General features: G+C 44.3%; 1 protein-coding gene across 1 annotated transcript; it reads left to right on the top strand.

Annotated features, from left to right (window-relative positions):
- Positions 1 to 1,188: 1,188 nt before the first annotated feature.
- On the top strand, positions 1,189 to 23,894 carry LOC101772153 (protein PIR). Its single transcript, XM_004985677.3, has 30 exons — positions 1,189 to 1,406; positions 2,217 to 2,289; positions 2,534 to 2,598; positions 3,579 to 3,656; positions 4,213 to 4,332; positions 4,463 to 4,533; positions 4,657 to 4,749; positions 5,547 to 5,616; positions 6,119 to 6,183; positions 6,704 to 6,899; positions 7,037 to 7,188; positions 7,417 to 7,510; positions 7,874 to 8,089; positions 14,421 to 14,632; positions 15,030 to 15,177; positions 15,724 to 15,892; positions 16,014 to 16,090; positions 16,238 to 16,408; positions 16,897 to 16,973; positions 17,122 to 17,224; positions 18,208 to 18,327; positions 18,451 to 18,594; positions 18,993 to 19,142; positions 19,487 to 19,630; positions 19,732 to 19,819; positions 20,358 to 20,485; positions 21,218 to 21,422; positions 21,788 to 21,960; positions 22,687 to 22,908; positions 23,466 to 23,894. Exons 1-30 carry the CDS (start codon positions 1,353 to 1,355, stop codon positions 23,658 to 23,660), a joined length of 3,873 nt encoding a protein of 1,290 aa, XP_004985734.1. The 5' UTR covers positions 1,189 to 1,352; the 3' UTR covers positions 23,661 to 23,894.
- Positions 23,895 to 24,746: the final 852 nt, after the last annotated feature.

The following is a 24,746-nucleotide window of genomic DNA, read 5'->3' as shown; positions in this document are numbered from 1 at the left end:
TTGCCCCTTCCTCAAAAGCACTACTAGGATCCTCTTCTGTACCATTTGCAGCCCCATCTTCAGTATCACCATCTTCTGTACCAAGAGGAGCACTTGAATCCTTTGCAAACTTGCCAGTAGCCATATCCTTCCCAAAGATTGTTTCCATCTCAGCATAGTTCTCAAGAGGCTTGTTTAAATACTCGGCATCAGGCTTGTCTAATGCCCGACCCTCGTGTCGTCCTAACACGTGATTTCAGAAACGTAGGTGTTCTTACTCATGAATACAGCCTGAATTATGAAATGTAATGCCTAAACTCACTGAAGAAAAATGCCTAAACTAGAGTTGTTAGAGCAATCTTACCACTATCACCAGGAACGGCGCCGGATCGGGCAGCAGGCGCTGCGGCTGGCGCGGTAGGCGGCGGCGGCGGCGGCGGCGGACGGCAGCAGGCGCGGTAGGCGGCGGCGGCAGCCGGCCCCGGGCGCGGTAGGCGGCGGCGGCAGCCGGTTAGGGCGCGGCGCGGAAGGCGGCGGCCATGGCCGGCCCCGGATCTACGCAGCGGAAGGCGGCGGGCTCGTAAGGCGGCACCGGCGGCCCGCCCCGGGCTCCTCGGCGGCCGCGGAAGGCGGCGGCGGCGGCGGAAGGCCCCCGGGCTCCTCGGCGGCCACGGAAGGCGGCGGCGGCGGCGGCCGGCCCCGGGCGCTGCGGCGGGCGCGGAAGGCGGTGGCGGCGGCCGGCCCCGGGTGCGGCGGCGGCGGCCGGGGAAGGCGGCGGCGGCGGCCGGTTGAGCTGCTGCTTGTTTTTCGCCCAGGGGAACAGAGCAACGGGAAGAGCACACGGAAGAAGAAGCGGAGCGGTGCGCGGTGGCTTTGGGCGGCACGCGCGCCTCACGTGACGAGCGAAGCGGAACTGGGACGCCCCCGTCTCGTTTTTCCCGGACGGGGGCGTCCCGGATCTTTGGGGTATATTCCTCATATGGGACGTCCCTATCCCCTATGACTCGGAACCAAACACTGGACCATCCATGGACCGTCCCATCCCATCCCGTCCCGTCCTTGAAACCAAACGCATCCTTGGTAACTTTCTCTTTCCCCCTTTCACTTCGAGTGCACTTCACGTCTTCTTCACCTCTCCACTCTGGCCCACCGTTGCCACAGCTCACGGTAGAGGACGAGTTGGTGCTGGTGCATCTCTCCTTGTCTCCTCCCCTCTGCTTCACGCCTTCACCTGCACGAACTCGGTTTCGTCTCTCCCTAGCACGGTACCACCACTTCGCTCCCACTCCCAACCACTTCGCCACTACTGCCTCGCCTGCGCCCCGCGCCCCCTCTCCGGCGGCCTCGGCCGCGCCGGCACCAGCACCGGCGACATGGCCATCCCCGTCGAGGAGGCCATCGCTGCCCTCTCCACCTTCTCCCTCGAGGTACGCACGCCCGCCCCCTCCTCTCGCCCCCATTCCCGCCCCCGCCTCGATTTCGCACCCGATCTGCGCATCCTCGTAATGCGTAGGCGAAATGCGGTGCCCGTGCGTCTCCTCCAGCCGTGGGGTTTGCGAATTGTCTTGGGTAGCTTGCTTGTGTTCAAAGTTTGGAACGCTCGGTGAAGTGGGAGGGGTTTTGGCATTAAAATTATGTTAGCGCAAAGTCCGAATGGAACTATAAGGAGTGCCTGGTGGTCGCTCACGTGAATATGCGGGGATAATTGGACCAATGGCTCGCAGCTTTTGACCGAGATGCTCAGTTTTATTCCCCAGGATGATTTTTGTGAATTGCTACACTTTCTTAGATTTAATCATACTGTAAAGGTGTTGTGAGGCAGTGATGGGGAAAAATAGAAAAGCATGCGTGCACTCTTGAATTATTGCTAATATCCACCCCCTAGTCAATGATTTACTTGTAGTGCACTGTTTAGATGACAAGAAGAAGGCTGTTCTAGAGATTTGTAATGCTTGCCAACTCTTGTGGTTGTGGAGCTCCTCATTGTCAATCCAAGCGACTATTAGGTGTATTCCAGTGGTTCGAATCATGTTATAGAGAAGTTCAATTGATGGTTCTCTGAACTGATTGGGAGCATGCTGGCATTCCCACTTGTAGTTTGTGTTTGATCATACATTTTTCTAACCTCCCGTGATTGGTATCCTGTGGTATGTGCTATGAATTCTTTGTATCCATACGAATGTGTTGCATTTGCTGGATTCAGCTTTCAAATTAATTTGCTATATCTCAAATTTCAGGATGAGCAACCAGATGTGCAGGGATTAGCTGTGCTCCTATCTAGTGAAAGATATGCAACTAATAGTCCTATTGGTATGTGACATAAGCATAATGAGGCCTTTCATACTGCTGGTTTGAAGTACTACATAGTTGTCATGGTGATGTCTGATAGGCTGATGGAACAAAACATCACGCTATATTTCTTTTCCTTGTTGTGCTAAGCTTAGAGAAATGTTATACTATCCAAGCAAAAACTTTGGTAATTGAATTGATGTTAACTTTTCCCACAATTTCTTATGTCCCTATTGTCAACTGAAATTTGTAACTGTGTGTCCAGAGTACAGCGATGTTGCTGCTTATCGTCTATCACTGGGAGAAGATACAAAAGCAATCAACCAGATGGTATGTAGTTCCTTATTTTCTCCGCGATTGCATTGAACATCCTCTTTGCTTCTCTATCCATAACTGTTTCAATGCTGTTTGGGAACCGACATCTTGAAGAGATGTCGTTGCAAACTTACGCTGCTAATTGTCTAGATAAAGCATGAACTTTTTAATCAAGGAGGCAATATCAGTCATTGACTCAATATAGTCTATGCTCCTGTTGCCTACCCAAGGCACCCTAAGGATGTCCCTTCTTGATAAAACCACTTTGTTTCAGTTTGGATTGTGCCCTTCCCCTTTTAGAGCACATAACACAGACACAATCATGAAATTGCACCCAAGCACGCAGACACAAATTTTCTTTCTATGATAATCAATTCCTTGTGAATATATGGGCTAATGTGTATTACATACTATCTGCCATCATGATTTTCGAAAATGTTCCATTGTCCTGCTTCTTGTAACCACTATATTCCAGCAGCATGTACATCAATTCAACAGGTTTAATGCCACTTGTATGAACTCTGCTGGCATCTTTTATTCTCTTTTATGATTGAGGATTTGAAGTTTATCTGGGTCTTAGAGCTAGGCTTAATTGCTGTAGAAATGGTTAGCAAGTACCTTACTGCCTTTTGATGAAATATGGAATGCGTGAGTTATTTCCCGTTCCTGTGGGAATATAACTCTCCTGTGAAGGTCTTGCGTTCCAAATGGTCCCTATTTTGTCAGAGAAAAACTTGTGCTGTCTGACCATTTGGAGGAACAAAAACATTTATGTAACAGATTTGTATATTTTGATTTTGCTGGAGTGCAGAGTTTTACTAATTTACTCATTTCATGAATTTAGTTAAGGCATATGCACATTCCTTTTTTTTCTTTTTTAATCCGCATCCCCTCTGCTTCATGTAATTGCGCTTCTTCATCTTGCATTAAATGAGACATGTAACATGTTTACTTTTTTTCTTCCACTGTCTTGTGGATGGAAAAATGAATTGCAGAATACGCTGATTCAAGAAGGAAAAGAAATGGCATCTTTGCTGTACACATACCGTAGCTGTGTAAAAGCGCTACCTCAGGTTAGCTTTAGTTAACTTTCTCTTTTCATTTATTGTGTCTGAGTTATTGTTGCATTAGGCCAATACACTGTTAATTATGTAAAGAAACTACTTGCCATGCCCTGTTTTCTACCTTTTCCTTTTTTTTGTTGCTGTGATTCTCTTATCCCAATGCCATTTTTGGTTCATGAAGTATGTGAAGTCATTTTGCATGCATACAACTAGTCTCTTTTCCACTTTCCATGCCAATCAATCAAAATTTGGGTAACCTTCGATCAGTTTATTTTTGTTGATTGAATCACATCCACCGCGAGGTGTTTACTGGTTTCTGATCTGAGTTTACTACTCTGCTGAAGTGCCATCTTGTTGGTTTTGGAGCTAGATCTCTTCTTTCTAACTAAGTGTGTTTCAGAACATCTGTTACTTCTTTTGTTATCTCTATTGTTGATGCCAAACTGCTATCTGGTATGTGTTATCTAGTTCTTGTGAGATGCCTAAATTCTCCAACATGAGGCATATAACTCCCTATCAGTTTCTATGGCCATGAGAATAATATATTATATAACCTTGAATGCAGCTGCCTGATTCAATGAAGCATAGCCAAGCAGACTTGTATCTGGAAACCTATCAAGTTCTTGACTTGGAAATGAGTCGTTTACGTGAAATTCAGAGATGGCAAGCATCGGCTGCTTCTAAGGTAATAGCTCCAGAGATGGCATTGTGAATTTCTTTAAGATACTTATCTCTTCTATAGGGTATTTTCCTTTGAAAGGCACTTCTCACAGCACTTCTTTCTGAATTTCGCACCATTGTATCATCTGGTGCAGTTGGCAGCTGACATGCAGAGATTCTCTAGGCCAGAGAGACTGGTTAATGGACCCACGATCACTCATTTTTGGTTTGTTATTTCTCCTGGTCACCACTGCTTAGCTTATGTTTTTTTTTGGATATTGTCTCAGATTGTATAGGAATACATAGCTTTGAAGCCAACATATATTCAATACTCCCTCCGCGAATGCAGGTCTATGCTGAAGTTGCTTGACGTCCTACTGCAGCTTGATCATCTCAAGAATGCAAAAGCAAGCATACCTAATGATTTTTCATGGTACAAGAGGTACATGGTCACGCAGTCTTTCAGAGCATCTATAGCAGAGTGGCAGAAATGAATGTGGAACTGTGTCTGCTCTAAAATTTGCTGACTGCCAGTTGATTACCTTGCTATTCAATTCTTGTGTACCAAGTTTCGTTTCAAAAAATTCGTGTGTACGAAGTTGATTTCCAAAGTTTTCACACCTCGATACTATATTTTCCCATTTGTTGTTTTTTTTTCTTGAAGTTAGTAAGTATAGCTTGTCAGCATTCCCCTTTACTTTGTTCACAAACTACCATAAAAGAATGACATGCTCTTATATCCATGTTTCTGTGGCTGTAGTGTGAATCTGATGTTTGTATGCAGTTGTATCGGAAGTATTGCCTCAAGTTGCTATGACACTAATCTTTGGATAAGTCAAATTATTTGATCTCCAAATAACTGGTTACGAGTGGATATTAGGAACCTACGTGACTTCTTGGCACTGTTTTAAGTGGCGTAGAGTAACGCGTGCAACTTTCAATGGACTAAATTTATTATAGATGCTATAAAGTTACGAATTCACTTGCAGCATAATTTTGACATGCTATACTTTCCAGTAAAGGCCTAAAAGGGATATCATATAGTAATTAATGCATTCTCACTTTTACCACTTTGCAACTTAATTATTAGAGCATGATCATGTATCAACATCCTGATATTTTGATGGCAAATCTTATTTTCTTTTGATTTATGGATTCTAGAATATATTCATGTTTAATTCTTAGCCCATGTCCTCATAGATGCAGCAAGCAACTGATTATTTCTAATATTTCATGCAGAACATTTACTCAAGTAAGCAGCCAGTGGCAGGATACTGACACCATGAGAGAAGAGCTAGATGACCTTCAGGTTGTTGGTTTGTCATATCTCTTTATTACAGTTTCTTGTTATATTGGAACTTTTAAATCTTTCCTGGTTATTTGTGCATCCTTTTAATGAACTGATTCCCATCATTGTCAGTGTACTTCTTACAAAGTTAAGTACCCACTGTGTTAAGCTCAACAATACCATGTTTAAGGCAGTAAAAACAGTAGAATTTATAGGAATATGATGTATGGACATGCATTACAGGAACCGTAGTAAGATGTTTTTCTCTTGACAATGTAGGTGATGCTATTGTTTACTGGTCCATCGGATGGGTTAAATCTTTGTGAAGTATCTTTAATAGAATATAATCAATTTTATAAACATACTTATAGGAAAAAACACTTTAAATTTTCAAAGGGACAGAAATGGACTACACAAGTGCCTCTCAGTGAACTGTTTGACATATGCAAGTTTTTATCATGGTATATGATATGTATTATATATATGCATTTTTTTTAACTTGATTTCTCGCTCACATCTGCAGATTTTTCTGAGCACCAGATGGGCCATCTTGTTAAACTTACATGCCGAAATGTTTCGGACGAATACGTATCCCACTTTCTGTGTTTGAGTATCACAATTGTTTGCTTTTTATAAACATTCTACATGAGTTTTTAGATGATTTTGTTGCTTGTAAAAGGAAAAATACGCAATTCCAAAATTGTTATTTTTTTAATATGTTTATGACAAAGATCATGTCTCTGCTAAGTTTTGCTGTTGGAAGTATAAGTTACTTGGTATGGTTGATTGAAGTTAAATATGTTTTTTTTTTCAGAGCATGATAAGAATTTAGCAACACAATTCTGCACTTGAAATTTTTACTGCAAGCTCACTTATTCAAACAGCTTCTTTATATGCCGATAACACAAATCTGCACACCAGTCTCGTAGATTGTGCGCTTGTACTAGCACTTGAGCTGTCTGAGTAGGTGACTGTTAGTCATGTAAAATTTCATATGGCTATAAACTCTGCATGTTTCTTCTATACTAGAACAAATTAATATTCTGAACCATGGTTGCTTCATTTTATTTGTCTTTCTGGTATTGATTTTCTTAACCCATAACAATAGTGTCGAGGATATCCTACAGGTTCTTATAGTATTTTGCGTGGAGTCATTGGAGTTGGATTTTGCTCTCCTTTTCCCTGAGCGTCATACTCTACTTCGTGTCCTCCCAGTTTTGGTTGTTCTAGCAACCTCATCAGAGAAGGAGGGCGAGTCGCTTTATAAGAGGGTGAAGATAAATCGTCTTCTAAACATCTTTAAGGTTTGGTTTCTCCTTGTAGAAATCCACTTAAGTCTACTTATTATTATAATATTTGGAGTTGATGTTTACTTCATTATGTTATTTAGTAAATATTTCACACTTTCACTTTCTATTTCTCTTACCTTCTCTTTTTACAGAATGACCCAGTTATCCCAGCATTTCCAGATCTGCATCTCTCTCCCGCTGCAATTTTGAAGGAGTTATCATCATATTTTCAAAATTTTTCAAGTCAAACTCGTCTCCTTACTCTTCCAGCACCTCATGAAATTCTTCCTCGAGAGCTACAAGAATATCCTTTCTGCTAAGTTTTCTAAGCATGTTTTCACAAATGTGTTCAAACAGATGTTGGTTTTGAACAGAAGAACTATTATATATTTATTTACAAAAAGCATGTTCCAATGACTTTATTCCACATAAAAGTCAAATGGGATTTTCTTAGAGCATGAAGTACCATCAGAATGAACTAGATCAGCATATGGCAGGTCATAGCATGCATGAAATTCCTTAACTAAACCACTTATCAGAGGCATTACTTGATTTTGAATCACATGGGAACTATCAGAGCCGAGCATGACGACTTCTCTATACGTTTTGCCTCAGCTATGAATCAGGTAACACTGAACATATGAATTTTCATTCCATTATTTTGTTAGGCCCCGTTTGGTTCTTTAGTCCGGACTAAAGAACCAAACACCCCCTTAGTCTTTTCTATGATAACTTTAAATTGATATACGACAAGCCATAATTGTTGTCCTTATGCATAGTAATCACTGTTAAAACATTGTTCCAAATATTCCTTTCAACTGGGTTCTCTACCTTTTGGGTTGACAAAACATATAAGTGCAGTATACAATGTTCATTGAGTCAGCAAAAGAATTTTTTTTAAAAAAAATCTTTCATTTAGCTTTAAAATTATGAGACTTATATTTATTTGATGCACTGTTGCATGCATTGACATTGATCTGTTCTTTCAGATGATAATGTTAAAGTCATCAGATGGTGTAGATAATGACTGGTCTAGGGATATTAAAGGGAACATGTATGATATCGTCGTGGAAGGCTTCCAGCTTCTTAGTCGTTGGACTGGCAGGATTTGGGAACAGTGTGCTTGGAAATTCTCTCGCCCCTGTAAAGAACCACCTATTTCAGATTCTCAACAAAACTCCACGACATTTTTTGACTATGAAAAGGTCTTCCCCTCTTCACTGCAAGCCGTTCTTACCTTTTATTACGACTTATGCTTTGGCTTTTGAAGCTTTTATTCTTTTTAGTTTCTTGAATTACTATGTTGTCTTTTAATGCAATCTACAGAACTTCCATCTCCTTACATTGCCGATTGCTTAAGCAAAGGATGCTTAAGTGGAAAACCTTTGTAGGAAAACAATTATGTACTTTAGCCATTCCCTTTCCTTCTAGTCAATTGCTGCTGTTAAGGACTATGGCACCCCTCCACTGTTCATTTGGGATGCACCAGTGCAGTGCGAACTGGGAATTAGATTCATAGTAATTAGTTTCCTTATTTATTGGGTCTGTTCCCTTTCTAAATAATTCCCTATATTATAGGTGAGTATTAATTGAGGTCCAGGTCAAGCCATCCCTATTAGAAGGTAAATCTTATCTATTGGGCTAACCCTAGTGGGTAGCTATATAGCAGTCATACATGGGCCTTATTGGGCCATAATACACACATACACCAACACTCCCCCGCAGTCTGAACTACCGACGCAGCGGAGTTGCAGACTGGACATGAAAAGAAAGGCACACGCACAAGCCCCCCCACAGACACAACTAGCCATAGGTGATGTTGAGGCTGGAGCGAAACTCGGTGAAGGCAGGTGAAGGGAGGCCCTTGGTGAAGATGTCAACAAACTGAGAGGTGGTCGGGACGTGGAGGACCTGAACATCGCCGATGGTGACCCGATCCCGGACGAAGTGAAGGTCAATCTCCACATGCTTGGTCCGCTGGTGCTGAACAGGGTTGGTGGAGAGGTACACCGCACTGACATTGTCGCAGTAGACAAGAGTGCTCCGGGAAGAAGGGGTGTGGAGCTCGGCAAGGAGCTGCCGAAGCCATGATGCCTCGGCCACGCCGTTAGCGACAGCGCGGTACTCCGCCTCGGCACTGGAGCGGGAGACCACCGGCTGACGCTTGGACGACCAGGACACCAGGTTGCCGCCCAAAAAGACGGCGTAGCCGGAGGTAGAGCGCCGAGTGTCCGGACACCCGGCCCAATCAGCGTCGGTGTAGACAACGAGCTCAGTGGAGGGAGACCTGTGAAGGAGGAGGCCGTAGTCCACAGAGCCCCGGAGGTAACGGAGTAGGCGCTTGAGAGCAGTGAGATGGGGCTCCCTGGGATCATGCATGTGGAGACAAATCTGCTGAACCGCATAAGTGATATCCGGCCTGGTGAAAGTGAGGTACTGAAGGGCCCCAGCCAGACTCCGGTACGCAGTAGCATCTGTCACAGGAGTGCCGTCGGCCTCGGACAACTTGGCCTGAGTGTCAACTGGAGTGGAGCAGGGCTTGCAGTCAGTCATCCCAGCTCGCTCCAGGATATCAAGAGTATACTGTCGCTGGTGAAGAAAGAGGCCAGCCGGACGAGGCTCGACGGTGACCCCAAGAAAGTGATGGAGCACACCCAGATCCTTCATAGCAAACTCCTGCTGAAGTGAGGTGATGATCCGCCGTAGGAGGGACGGACTGGAGGCAGTGAGGACAATGTCATCAACATAGAGCAGCAGATAAGCAGTCTCAGCACCATGGTGATAGATAAACAGTGAAGTATCGGACTTGGCCTCCACAAACCCCAGCGTCAGTAGGTAGGCAGCAAACCGCGAATACCAAGCTCGAGGGGCCTGCTTGAGGCCATAAAGTGACTTGTTGAGCCGGCAAACCATATCAGGTCGAGAAGAGTCAACAAACCCCGCTGGCTGGCTGCAGTAAACAGTCTCAGTCAGAGTGCCGTGCAGGAAGGCGTTCTTGACGTCGAACTGATGTACGGGCCAGGAGCGGGAGAGAGCCAGTGAGAGAACAGTCCGGACAGTAGCTGGCTTGACTACCGGACTGAACGTCTCGTCGTAGTCGACACCAGGGCGCTGAGTGAAACCCCGGAGAACCCAGCGAGCCTTGTACCGCTCGAGGGTACCATCAGCCCGCCGCTTGTGTGTCCAGATCCACTTGCCGGTGACGACGTTGGAGCCAGGCGGACGGGGCACCAGATCCCAAGTCTGGTTGGTGAGGAGCGCCGCGTACTCCTCTTCCATCGCGCGGCGCCAGTGAGGATCCGACAGGGCGCCGCGGACGGAGGAGGGTACAGGAGAAACCTACGGCGCACCGGGCATCGCTGAAAGAGCCCGGGGCTGCAGGGTACCAGCCGCAAGTCGCGTCACCATAGGGTGAACGTGACGCGGGTGCCGGTGTAGGAGAGGCGGATGGTACACCGACGGCGCGACACGGGCAGTCGGGGCCGGCGGAGGTGGTGGTGGTGTAGGCGTCGCCGGCGGAGAAGAGTCCACCGGCGATGACTGAGGCGGCGACGGTGGTGGCGTGGCCGGCTGCAGGTCCAGGGGAGCCGGCCGCGCCCGGCGCTGGTAGACGCGCACGGGCTGCGCAAACCGGACAGCAGGTGCTGTGGGCGGTGCCACCGGTCCCACGCAGGGCGAAGGGGTAGAAGCAGCACCAGAGGCCGGCACCGTCGGACCCGCGCGGGGCGCAGGGTCAGGGACAGCACCGGTGGACGTCGAGCCCGAGGAGAACCACGGCGGAGCAGTACCTGCAGGACACAACGGTAGCGGTGGCTGGTCCACCGGGTCAGTGGGAAACAGGGAGGAGAGATCAGGGTCGGAGGTGGAAGGAGGTGGGGAGTTGGTGGAGTAAGGGAAGACGGACTCGTCAAACACCACGTGGCGAGAGATGAGGACCCGTCGAGAGGAGAGGTCAAAGCAACGGTACCCCTTGTGATCCGGGGAGTACCCGAGGAAGACGCACTGAGTCGAACGGGGAGCCAGCTTATGAGGAGCGGTGGCAGCGGTGTTAGGATAACACGCACACCCGAAGATCCGAAGGTGATCGTAGCGGGGGGAGGTACCGAAGAGAGCGTGGTGTGGAGTGGGAGCGGGGCAGGCAACAGAAGGTAGTCGGTTAAGGAGATAGGTGGAGGTGTGAAGACTCTCAGCCCAGAAGGGGGCAGGGAGAGAAGACTGGAACAGAAGAGAGCGCATGGTGTCGTTCGTGGTACGAATCATGCGTTCAGCCTTACCGTTCTGGGAGGAGGTATAGGGACATGACATGCGGAGGTACACGCCGTGAGAGAGGAAGAAGGCACGGGAGGTGGTGTTATCAAACTCGCGGCCGTTGTCACATTGGACGGCCTTGATGGTGAGACCGAACTGAGTGGACACCCAAGCGAAGAAGTGGAGAAGCGTGGGGAAAGTATCAGACTTGGCACGCAAGGGAAAAGTCCAAGAATAATGAGAGAAATCATCAACCACAACAAGATAGTACTTATAGCCAGAAATGCTCAGAACAGGCGATGTCCATAGATCGCAATGTACAAGATCAAACACATGGGTCGCATGTGAAGAGGAGGTAGAAAAAGGAAGTCGAACATGACGGCCCAGTTGGCACGCCTGACACAGGTGCTCATCATGAGCCCGAGGACATGGTATGTCGGAACTACAACTAAGCTATGTCAAGACAGCACGGCCAGGATGACCAAGACGCCGGTGCCATGTAGTGGAAGAAGCTGTGGCGGCAAAAGCGGCTGAAGAAGCGGAGGGCGAAGCGGAAGAAGTGGATGCAGGAAATCGGAGGGAGTAAAGGGGCCCGGTGCTGTCACATCGGAGAAGAGGTCGCCGGGTAGCCAAATCCTTCACAGTAAGACCAGAGGAGTCAAATTCAACAGAACAGGAATTGTCAGTGGTAAAACGGCGAATAGAAAGAAGGTTGTGAACCATGGAGGGAGCAACAAGAACATCAGAAACCCGAAAAGAACCGGAGTGTGAGCGGTACCCACGGAGGTGACAGGAAGACAAGAGCCATTTGCGACCATGATGGAGTAAGGGTGGGAGGAAGAAGGAGGGTGAACGGAAGAGAGTATACCAGGGTCGGGTGTAGTATGGAACGTGGCACCCGAGTCGGCGATCCAGTCCTGACCGACTGGAGGAGTCAGGGCCATGGTGCCGAAGGAGCGTGCCAAGGCTGTCGGGTCCCACCCGACAAGCCCAGGCGAGGCCCCAGGAGGTGGAGCCCACGGCGACGCAAACGGAGCAGCCGGGATAGCGCCAGCGAGCATGGCGGTCGGTGGACGAGGCTCGCCTCCGGTGGCCTGGAAGGGCCACATAGAGATGCGCCCTGACCATGGGTTGGCAAAGGACGGCCAGGGAGAGCCCCGTGGAGGCGCCGGTGTGCCCCCACCATGCCCCCCACCGCGGCGACGGCGGCCGCCACGGCCCCCCCCACCCCCGCTCGGCCCAGGAGGAGGAGGACCAAGAAGGGACGACGGTGGCGAAGCGGAGGGTCGTGGCGGTGGAGTCACAGCAAGAGCGGTCGAGGACGACGCGGAGCCCGGCGCAGGAAGGGACCCAGGCTGGATGCCCTGAGTAATCTCCTCCATGACCAGATCATCACAGACCTGTAGGAAGGTGGGGAAGGGCCGCTGCCGGGTGATCCAGGTGCGGAGGTGGGCGTAGCGCTCGTTGAGGCCGCGAAGAACGTTGAGAACCAAGATACGGTCCTCCACGGCCCAGCCAAGGTCCCCGAGGGAGTCCGCCATGGTCTTCATCTTCCGGCAGAACTCGCCAACGGAGAGGTCGCCCTGGACGAAGGTGCGGAAGCTCGCATCGAGACGAAGGGCCCGGGCTTCGGCGTTGCCCAGGAACTGGCCCTCGAGCGCCAGCCAGGCCCGGCGGGCGGTGGTGTCGGGGGTGCCGCGGACGAGATCGTGGAGATCGAGGGAGATGGTCCCCAGGATCCACGACATGACGATGCTGTCGAGGCGAACCCACGCAGCTGTCCGGGCCGCAGGGAAGGTGTCGGTGAGGACATGGTCGTCGAGGGCGTAGTGGCGGAGAGTGAGCAGCACCATGTCCCGCCAGCGGGCGTAGGAGGGCGACTCAGGGTCGAGGACGACGGGGACCAAGCTCTTGATGTTCTAAACACCCCCGGCCTGGTAGTGGAGCTGCGCGACGAGTGGATCGGCCGGGTCGGTCCAGGCCACCACAGGCGGACGGGGAGCACCGGAGCCGGAGGAGGTGGCAGTGCTGTCGTGGGACATCGTGAGGAGCTGCTCCGCCTCGGCGATCTGACGGGCCAAGACGTCGGCCGCATCCCGCTCCCGCTCCCAGGCTAGGGCTGCCGCGCGCAGGCGAGCCTGTCCCTCGGCAGCAGCAGCCCGGGCAGCGACGAGGGCCGCCGCGAGGTTCACATCTGGAGGTGGTAGAGGAGGCGGGGCGGGGAAAGGGAGGCGAGCGTGCCCCCCTCCCCCTGCACCCACTGGAGCACCAGGAGCAGCACCACCGGCCCCACCCACCCCCGTTGAAATAACAGGGGCAGCAGCCCCCCCCCCCACCCCCGTTGGAAAAACAGGGGCAGCAGGAGTGGAGGACGGGTGGAGGGCGGCGGCGGCGGGATCCCCGCCCGCGCGCCCGCCGGCCCCCGCGCGGAGAGCCGCAGCGGTGGCGGCGGCGGGATCCGCATCGGTGGGATCCCCGCCCGCACGCGCGCCCGCGCTGCGCAGCGAGCCGCAGCGGCGGCGGCAGCGGCAGGGCCCGCGCCGACGGCGGCCAGCACCGCAGTCGCAGGAGGTCGGCCCGAGGAAGCAATCTGCGCCCACGAGGAAGGAAGGGAGGGGAAGGAGGAGAGAGGAGGGGGAGGGGGGTCGCCGGCCATGGCGCCAGCCGGCGGCGGCGGCCAGGAAGAAAACCCTAACTAGGCTGATACCATATTAGAAGGTAAATCTTATCTATTGGGCTAACCCTAGTGGGTAGCTATATAGCAGTCATACATGGGCCTTATTGGGCCATAATACACACATACACCAACAATCCCTATGAAGGGATAACATTCCGTTAGAATCAAAAAAGAAATCTTTCTCTTTTATTTTCTATCTTTTAATTCTTTAGTTCTTTTATCCGAATATATGCGTCTCTCTTTCTTTGAGAACGTGCTTGAGGCCTCAACAATATTTTATGAACCTTGGGAGTTATTTACATGAATGATTTTATCTTTAGTAAACCTCCTAATGTTGTGCCTTCACTTTGATGGCCCCCTCATAGCATCTTAAATGTTCTGTCATTCTGCTGCTTATAGTTTACTCCACTCCAATGCGGGCTTTGCTATTTAAACATGCATTTTCGAGAAGTTATGCTAGAAATTCATTAGTTTTGTGCTATTCTCTTTTGTATTTCTTAACTTATTTTTGGCGCAGTGTTAAATTGTTCCTTATTCCTCGCAACTCAAACAATATGAGTTTTTCACTATTGTGTTCACGACTTCATATTTATTTCTTATTTGCAATGCAGGTAGTACGTTGGAACTATACTGCAGAAGAACGAAGGGCTCTGCTTGAATTAATTGGTTACATAAAGAGTGTCGGATTGATGATGCAACATTGTGATACTCTAGTGTCTGAAGCTTTGTGGGAAACAATACATATGGAGGTCCAAGATTTTGTACAGGATAAACTGGATACTATGCTTCGTACAACATTTAGAAAGAAGAAGGACCTTTCTCGGTAACTTATTCTGGCTTTCGCAACCATCCTTTTTTTACTTGACAGTTGAGATTATTTTTAATATCCAAAAAATAGTAAAATACGATGCCAGATGAGGAACTTAGCCTAGCTCAGTTGGTTGTGGGTGTGGACGTGCGCCCGGACCAGCCAAGTTCAAAGTCCTTGTCGTGGCGAATTTGGGTGCCTATTTTCTTAATATAAAAGTCACTTAGTTCCTCCTAGGTTGGTCTAGTTTTTTTTAAAATTTTTAAGAGGTTCAGATGGTTCTGGTTCTCTGTTTTATTTATTTTGTGATCGATAGTATCTGAACTTGATCATGTGTGACATTGCAATCCTATTTTGAGAACAGATTTGGAAAACTAAAAAGTTTTTCTCATATTCCTTTGTATTGTTTCAGGATTCTCTCTGATATGCGAACCCTTTCAGCAGATTGGATGGCCAAGACTAGCAACGCAGACCCAGAGCAAAACTCGCTACACCAAGAAACTGAGGAGATGAGACAAAACACATTTTACCCTAGACCAGTTGCACCAACAGCTGCACAGGTTTTAATCATGGTTTTCTAGTATGCAATCATCTATCAATTTGTTATGTTCTTATCCCTGCATTGCCTGGCAAATTTCACTTTCTTTCCAATGTTAATACAATCCTAGATTTCAACTTTGTAGGTGCCTAGGTGGCAATGATTTCTCGAAACAGCATTATTGTTTTATTGATTTCATTAGTATAAAATGGAAAAACAAGAGAAGGATGTAAAACATCTAGAATTGACTAATCTTTTTTGAGTTCTGGAAAACTCTCTTAACTGTCAAATTCGTTCAATGCACATCTTTATTGCACTCACTGGAAAAGTAAATTAATAGGTTTGGTCTATTATTTTACGCTTTTGAATCTGTATGTTTTGGTGCTTCATGTGGCACCAGTATTTTTAGTAGGAATGTGGTGCATGACAACTGTAAAATTTCATTTATTTTTTAAATTTTACACTATATTGTGCTGTAACATTCACTGTTCTTTTCTATTCTACTTAAAGTATCTTTTATTCACTGTACTACTGACTTAACTACTATTGTTGTTACCAATATCAACAGATTCATTGTTTGCAATTTCTTATCTGTGAGCTTGTATCTGGTGGTAATATGAGAAAACCTGGAGGGCTATTTGGGAATAGTGGTTCCGGAATACCTGTGGAAGATCTTAAACAACTAGAGACATTTTTCTACAAGCTCAGTTTTTTCTTGCATATTTTGGATTATACAGGTGCATGCGCTTAGAGTTTTGCTGTTCATTTTATATGTTTCATATTTAGCCTGCCTTCATTTCACTACTCGTTCCATTGGAGTGTGCAATTAACTCCTACCTTTTTTTGGGGTGCATGCAGCGACTATTGGTACTCTAACTGATCTTGGATTTCTTTGGTTCAGAGAATTTTACCTGGAATCTTCCCGTGTTATCCAGGTGGAGCATTTTGTATTCCTTTGTGAAGTATAATGAAATTCTAGATGGGAGGAACAATTAGTGAGAATTTGGATGTAGAATTTATGTCTATGCAGCTTGTTGTAAATTATATTGCAGGCCAATACTAATTTTATGTCTTGGTGACAGTTTCCAATTGAATGCTCACTCCCATGGATGCTGGTGGACCACGTCATTGAATCACAAGATGCTGGTCTTCTTGAAAGCATTTTGATACCATTTGACCTTTACAATGACTCTGCTCAACATGCACTAACTTGTCTCAAGCAGAGATTTCTTTATGATGAAATTGAAGCTGAGGTAGGCAATTACAGTTTACACTTTTCCTATCCATTCCTTCACTGCCATATTTTGGAGATAGACCTCCTATAGATAATCAGCTCACCCCTCTGGTTCCCTCATTAGTTCTTTTGTTTAAATAAAATCCTACACAGCAGGGGCCTCCCTCGCTGTATTTACGTAAAAAAAGACATGCTCCCCCTCTTGACTGCATTCTTCGTGACTGTAGCTTTGTTGCTGAACATATTCAACCAATTTAAACAATATTAGTCCACTCGGCGATGTAGCATCCAGACCCGTTTCGGTACATGTTTGGCTGGGAGTGGTTGTTTGAAGTCCCATGTAGTTAGTCTAGTTGCATACAAATCACCATCTTGAACCAGTTCTTTTTAAGCAAAGAAAGCTTGGTGTTGGTATGGCTTGGGATTACCAATGGTGATACATCCAAAATTCTGCTGTTTTGGCATTTGCAAACATCTTACCTGTACTACTTATGCGCTGACTTGTAGGTTGATCTCTGTTTCGATCTTCTTGCTCAGAAGCTTAATGAGATAATCTTTACATATTACAAGAGCTGTGCAGCAAGGTATCAACCTTTTCATCTGTTTCATCTATTTGCATACACAGAAAGGAGTTGTACTTCAACATTATATAAAAATGTGACCAAGAATTTTGTATAAAAATTTGATCGAGTCTAAATGTCTCTTGTACTGATCTTTCACTTTCATATGCAGTACTCTTCTTGATAGTTCATTTACTTATGCATGCGATGATGGTGAGAAGTACTTTGTCAAACCTTTGCGATTTGATGCGATTTTCAAGTTAAGAAGAGTAATGGTAAGGGCTCAGCTCATACAATATGGTTCGGGTATTTTGTTTTTGCCATTAAGCCGGCCCTTAGTATTGTTTTTGTCATCCATTTTTATCACCTGTCATTTTTGCCTTTTTGGATTATACCATTTGGTGCCTGTTTGTTTTTTGTCATTGCTATCAATTGGACTGTTAACGTTTCTTGCAAACATGTAAATGAGAAGCGAGTTGAAAATCCCAAAGGTGATAAAAATAGATGGCAGAAGCAAAATTGGGGGTCCCCTTATAGCAAAAATAAAATTATCCTGACATTTATGTTAATGCCTTCCAGAATTATTTTATCAATAACAATTTTTTCCTGTGTTTTGAAATTGGAATAATAATATGTAGTTTTTCCAAGAGTTCAATATTCTGTAATCTAGTCGGTTGGTATGCTTCTTAATATGAGGTTGTACAGTTACTTCTATAATTAGAGTGCAACAATAACACTTCTGTTTCCAAAATTGTGTTTCAATAACACTTTTTTTTCCGGCAGACTTCACGCGCCTCCCATTTCTTGTCCAAGATGGGGTGATGTTTTTTTTAATCAGACCTTTTAACTTTCTCTTAATATAAAGATACACAGCTCGCCTACATATTCAAGAGAAAAAAAAACTAGCTCATACCTTACATACCGTAACGATACTAGGACCAAAGGTGCTCTCATTGGATGTCTTAATTTGATTTCTTGTATCATGATTATGCTGTGCATTCCTGAATTTGGACCATTGTATCAAGCTTCAGCCTAAGTTTGGCCTTTTGTTACTCTTAACTTTGCTGCAGCCTCTGAAATCTGAATCAGCAGATAACATTTGGTTCCTTTTTTTTATTTTCCAAGGAAACGAATTTGTTTGATTATAAGCTCAACTTATTTTCTTCCAAGTGCATGCAATTACTCTCCTGTGAAGATTTATAACATTTGGCCTCTACTTTATTGCATCATTACTGAAGGATTTCATTTTACATCTCAGGTTTTGGGGAGGACAATTGACCTAAGAAGCCTAATTACTCAGAGAATGAACAAAATATTCCGGGAAAATATTGATTTTCTACTTGAGCGCTTTGAAAATGGAGATCTGTGTGGTGTTGTGGTAAGAATGTTTTATTCTCATCTATACAGTCTGTAGTCCTACTCTACTTGATTTTTTATGCAATCTACGTGCTGATCTGATAAATTAATTTTTGGAACCCCTCATTTTGTCTTTTCAAATTAGGAACTGCAACAACTATTGGATATTTTGGAGCTTACACACCAATCAATATCAAGATTTCTTGAATTGGATTCTTACTCCCTTATGCTTAGTGAGATGCAGGAGAATCTTTCTCTGGTTTCTTATTCAAGTCGCATCTCTTCTCAGGTTTGGGGCCCTATAATGTTACTATCCTTATAAAAAATGTTACTTTCATGATTCCAATTTTAAGTCACTATACACACGATAGTGTTTTCATCTCGCCACTTCTGGTGGTCATGATCTATAATGTGCTTGTGTCAGCTAGTAGTTTCTTTGGTTGGCATGGAAATTACCGATCATTGATGGTTTTTCAATTGTTGGATTGTGCAACCAGTGAATGATGTGTATTGTTTTTGGCAATTACTAATTAAAAAGTAACAATTTGATAGCAAAATCTTACTCGGAAATCACATTATGAAGGGTTGTGTTGCATTATGAAATGCATGTTTGTGCTTATTCTTGCAAAGTTGGCTGTTTCACCTAATTAAATTTTATTCTAATTTGATAACCTTTCTGGTGTCCAGATATGGAGTGAGATGCAGACAGATTTCTTGCCCAATTTCATCTTATGTAATACCACACAGCGGTTTGTTCGATCCACAAAAGGAACTCATCACTCTTCTCAGAGATCAAGTGCTTCTACTGGGAAGCCCTACTTCTATTGTGGGTCATATGTAAGCATTTTTTATTAAATCGGCAGGTTGCCATAACAGTTGTCAACTTGTGAATTCAAATTCTTGGTAATGCAACAATCAACACAACATATGCTGATTAAGCCTTGTACTCTATTGCTGCTCTTGGGCATCTATTTCTTGGGTTGACGGATATGCTTAACCACACATGGTATAAATTTGAAACTCACGCTTCAAAGTTTAGGAGCTGAATACCATGAATCTCGAAGATATTATATAAGCATCTTGGACTTTACTATTCCATTTTTACTGAAGTTTTCCAATCCATACCTGCCAACAAGCTTTACCTTAATTTGTGCTAATGCATGCTCTCATTTCCGTTGTAGGATTTGACCATGGCATACCAGGGTCTTGCTGGGTTGTACCGTGACTTTTTTGGAGTCCCTCATATGTTCGCTGTTGTTAAACTGCTTGGTTCCAGATCCTTGCCTGCAATCATCCGTGCTTTACTGGATCATATATCAAGTAAAGTGAGTAGTAAGAATCATTTTATTATGTCATGCACCAGAAGAAGACATACCTAGAAATGATCAAATTTATTAAGAAACTAACTATTTTTCTTCCTCTTCAGATTACAGGTATGGTGCCGAAAATAACTGCACTGCAAGAAGCATTGCCAAAATCTATTGGACTTCTTTCATTTGATGGTGGTATAGCAGGTAATGTTTGCTGGTGGCAATTGTGGTTCTAAATCCCATTGTAAATGTCGCCTAATGTACTACACTATCATTTATTGCCTCCGCTTATTGTACAATCAAACCTATCTACTTTTGTTTATTTTACAAGTAAAATATATGTTTACAGAAGTTCTATTTTTGATCATGTGCTAGTCATGAGCATCTCCCCTTCAGAACAAAGCTATCTTGACAGTATATTTTCTTTTGTTGTTGTCAATGTGGTGGGCAGTGTTAGGCTATTAGCTACAGTATGTGTTGTAATTTAAACATTGGGGTACATTTGGTAAATCCATTTTAGAATTTTTACTGGCTGCAATTTCATTAATCGTCATGTTAGTTTTGGTAGGACACTCTCTTAGCTATCATGTACAGGTTGGGCTCGCAAGCATGGTTGTGTAGCCCAATATGTTTAGTTTCCAGTGTATTTAGTACATACACCAGCATGCAATAGTTACAAGCCAACAAAACATCTCTAGTTTAAGTTCTAAGAAGGATGAATTGTGTTCTGCCTTTATTGTAGGTTGCCAGAAAATAATTCATGAAATATTGACATGGGAAGCGAAGTCTGAAGTGAAAACTGAAGTTCTTCATGACCTTAAGGAAATTGGAAGTGCTTTGTATTGGATGAGCATTCTAGACATTGTTTTGGTAAGCATATTGTTCACAGGGGTGTTTTAGCAGATTGTTCAGTTTGTGATCTGGTACTCTGTTTCTTCTGCTGTCGTGAAAACTTTAAGGTACTTTAGTAAAGCGGCTGGAAACAGTACCATTGTAGAGAAGTGGCACAATTTTGCAGTACACCTATTGAGAGCGGGCCATAAGTTTCCTTGATCCATGCACAAAAGGATGTCAAGTACAAAAGTCAGATCCACCAAGGTGGGTAGTTTTAAACGTGACGTGCGTAGGACAGTCCAAATGACGTTTTCATCCCAGTCATGGAGATGCTAACAGTCTCTCCTGTTTCAGCCGCATTTGTTTTTCTCAATATATCCTGTATTTATATTTTATCATTATCTAGTTCAAGTTAGAGGTTCAGGATCCTTTGAATCCTTTACTGAATGTTAGTTTAGTTGGCTACACAAGGAGCAGAAGGTTTCTCTGGAACAAGTTTATGTGGCGCTCCCCTCAGTGCCAGAACTGTTGCACTAATGTTCTCTGTGCATTCTGCACTTTTATGATGCTCTGTGTAAATAGCATAATATATTGCTGACATTGATTTGTGTATTTTGCATATACTTAAAAAGCTTCAGTCTTTCAGTCACAGATTCCCCCTTGACTCAGTCACATTTTTCTGCCTTTCTCATACTGTACTGTTGCAATGCATTCTCTTTATCTTACTGAATATTGACATGCATATGTTTTTTTTCCTCTCTCCAATAGAGACAAATCGATACTACACAGTTCATGCAGTCAGCTCCATGGCTGGGACTGGTTCCAGGAAATGACGGACAAGTGAAGCATGCCTACTCTGATAATACTCCATTTACCACACTTTTAAATGCTGCCACCAATGCTGTCACATCAAGCCCTGCATGCCCAAATCCATCTACGTTTCTTGTGATGTCAAAGCAAGCTGAAGCTGCCAGTAAGTCCATACATAACTTACTGGGCTGTGTTTTCTAGTGATTTGCATGCTGACTGAAATTTTCAGAAAAGTCGATCATTATTCGTGGCTGTTGCCTTCCAGGTTGTGAATGTCACGCAAATGACCATCTTAGCTGTAAATGGCATTGGTTATTTTATTTTATTCATAGGAAGAATGGTGCTACCTTTGGTGAAATCAATTATGCTTAGTTAGGCCTTACCAGAATGGATTAAGATCCAAATGGACTGGGTTGCAACCCCACCATGCTGGCCCATACAAGTGACACCTCGAAGTGTTCAAACTTGTGATTTCCATCTCACTGTTATACCCTGTTATCAGTTTCAATAACAAAAATGTTTCGACAGGTCTACTGTACAAATCAAATCTCAACTCTGGTAGTGTGCTGGAGTATGCTCTTGCTTTCACAAGTGCCGCCCTGGATAGACACTACAGCAAATGGAGTGCAACTCCAAAGACAGGTTTTATTGACATAACCACTTCAAAGGACTTCTATCGCATTTTTAGTGGTCTTCAATATGTAAGTAAAAGAAGATTTTATTCTATTATATGTTTTCAGCTACTCACCGCGTATCTCATTTAAAAAAACTCTTATTTCACATTTATTATTGTCATAAGAATATGGATTGATTAATGAACACGATGAAAACATCCTATTTTGTTTTCTCTCGCTTTAAGGACACCAATGAACCTTTTGTTCACTTCATGTCTATGGGCTAATTTTATTTTTAAAAATAATACAAATATTTTCTTTACGAAATAATTCTGTTAGTGGTTTTCTTTGACTAATTCAAGTTCTGTATTTCTTCAGAAACTAGAACCATAACCTGTACCATTAACAAATGTTAGCATCCTGAATCTGTGGTTGATTCTGGTTGTTTGTTATTGGGAAGTACGTTACTGCTAACTGAACACCTAACAGTTAAGGAGCAGGCTACTGGTGGGTGTGTGGGCAAGGGTTTTCAGGAATTTGGATATTGCTATTTGAAGTCTTTGACTTCATCATCAAAAGATTGATTCTTACTCATTCTCCTGTCTTCGTCCATTTAGCGGTTCTTTTTTTGGGCATATTATCATCAAGCAATTGATCCTTACTCTCCAGTATTCTTCCATTTAGCGGTTCTTTTTTGGTGTATAATGTAGCTTCCACGCTACTTATGCTTTTATATGTTCCCATGAGCGTTAAACTTTTAGCGCTTCTTCCTCATGCTTTGAATTGACAGATTTTCCTTTTTTTCCCATCCAGAGCTACCTAGAAGAGACCATTAACTATCCCTCAAAGAAGCAAGAAATGCTGGGCGATTCTGTAGCATGGGCTGGTTGTACAATCATGTACTTACTGGGACAGCAGCAGCACTTCGAGCTTTTTGATTTCTCCTATCAATTTCTCAATGTGGCAGAAGTAGAAAGCGCAACAATTTCACATTATCAATCATCAGAGAGGACTAAAAGTCCAAATTTGTTGCAAGTGAGATCATTTCTTACTGTATTTATTATGGGAACTTCCATTTTATTGGTTTAAACTTGCTACTTTTCTGTAGTTATTTAATTTTATTTTAACGGTTGTGCTTCATGAGGTCATGACATAGAAATAAGGACATATGTTAAAAAAAATTCCCAACAAAAACTACTAGATGTAGGGAGGACATGTTGGTGGATTCATCTCCATTCGCAAGGTATTGGAAAGACAAGTCATGCATGGATAGGATAGTAATCATTTGTCTTTTTCATATCTTCCAAATGCTATTGAACTCCCAACTGAAAATTTTGAACGGGTGTGGACCATGCCCTGCTGTATGCCTGGTAGTTGTTTTTTTTAAAAAAATGTTTATATACTTTACCCTTGGTCCACGGGTGTCCAAAAGCCGTATAGTTAACAAAGCATATGCCCCATAGGTAATCGGCGCCTCTCACATGTTACTTTATTTGCCTTTTTTGTGCCTGTCTGAAATAGGAAATTTATTAAATACTTTATTGCACTTTGATTTGGAAATTCATTGCTCTACATATGATGTGTGTGAGAAGGGCTATGAGGGCATCCTTGAAGCAATGAGGAAAGCTAGGAGGCTCAATAACCATGTTTTCTCCATGTTGAGGGCACGCTGCCCCCTTGAGGACAAGGTTGCGTGTGCTATCAAGCCAAGTGGGGCACCTCTTCACCGTATGAAGTTTATGAACACCGTTTCTGCTTTCGAGACATTGCCACAAAGAGCCACCTGACCGGCTTCCCAGGTGGATGTGTTCTTTCTTGTATGTGAGATAGATCATATGTTATGTTGTTGTAAGCTAGTTGTAAAGTATGTAGTTGCAGTCATATGAATGGTGAACCCTGGACTTGAATAAAAGAATGCGCTTGCTTGTTGTATATCTAAATTAGGGTCAGTGTTGATCTCACGAAAACATGATCCTGAGTTGGCAAGTTTTAATATCAAATTTGAGATTTTACTAACTAAACCAAAATGTACACAGATGAAGAGCTGAGCCAGAAGACTCACTGCTAGTAAGCTAGTTCATGGGTATTGTTATGTCCGTATTTCTCAAACTGCTCTCAAAGCGTATTTGATGTTTGACAAACAGATTAGCTTAACAAATTGTGTTCTCTCTTGAGAGGTTCTTTTTCGTGTCACTTCGACGTGTGTTTTTCTTCCTTAACCACTTCCCCATCATTCTTAAGGGGCTGTTTGGATACGAGGTGCTAAACTTTAACAGTGTCACATCGGATGTTCGGATGCTAATTAGGAGGACTAAATATGAGCTAATTATAAAACTAATTGCAGAACCTTGTGCTAATTCGCGAGATGAATCTATTAAGCCTAATTAATCCATCATTAGCAAATGGTTACTGTAGCACCACATTGTCAAATCATGGACTAATTAGGCTTAATAGATTCGTCTCGCAAATTATACTCCATCTGTGCAATTAGTTTTGTAATTAGCTTATGTTTAGTACTCCTAATTAGCATCCAAACATCCGATGTGACAGGTGTTAAACTTTAACAGGTGGTTCCCAAACACCCCCTTATACATGGGGCTCTCTCTTCGCAACATGTTTTATTAAACGAATCGATCAAACACATACGGCCTCTTTGCTGCAAGTATAGTCGCACATTGAGATCAAAGTTTCGCACATGACAGATAAGGGGTGTTCATTGTCATGCTGGCATGCATTTGACTAATCCTGGTCATGTCAAAATTTCCTTGCTAGCGAAGTTATGCATCTTCACTTCAGACTTTATCTAGATTGCCATACGGAGCACGGGAGCAGACACCAATCACGACGGCCTTTTAATCTCCGCAAGGATTCCA

This window comes from Setaria italica, chromosome IX (genome assembly GCF_000263155.2).
Source record: "Setaria italica strain Yugu1 chromosome IX, Setaria_italica_v2.0, whole genome shotgun sequence".
Taxonomy (NCBI): domain Eukaryota; kingdom Viridiplantae; phylum Streptophyta; class Magnoliopsida; order Poales; family Poaceae; genus Setaria; species Setaria italica.
This window is presented reverse-complemented; position numbering and strand designations above follow the sequence as displayed.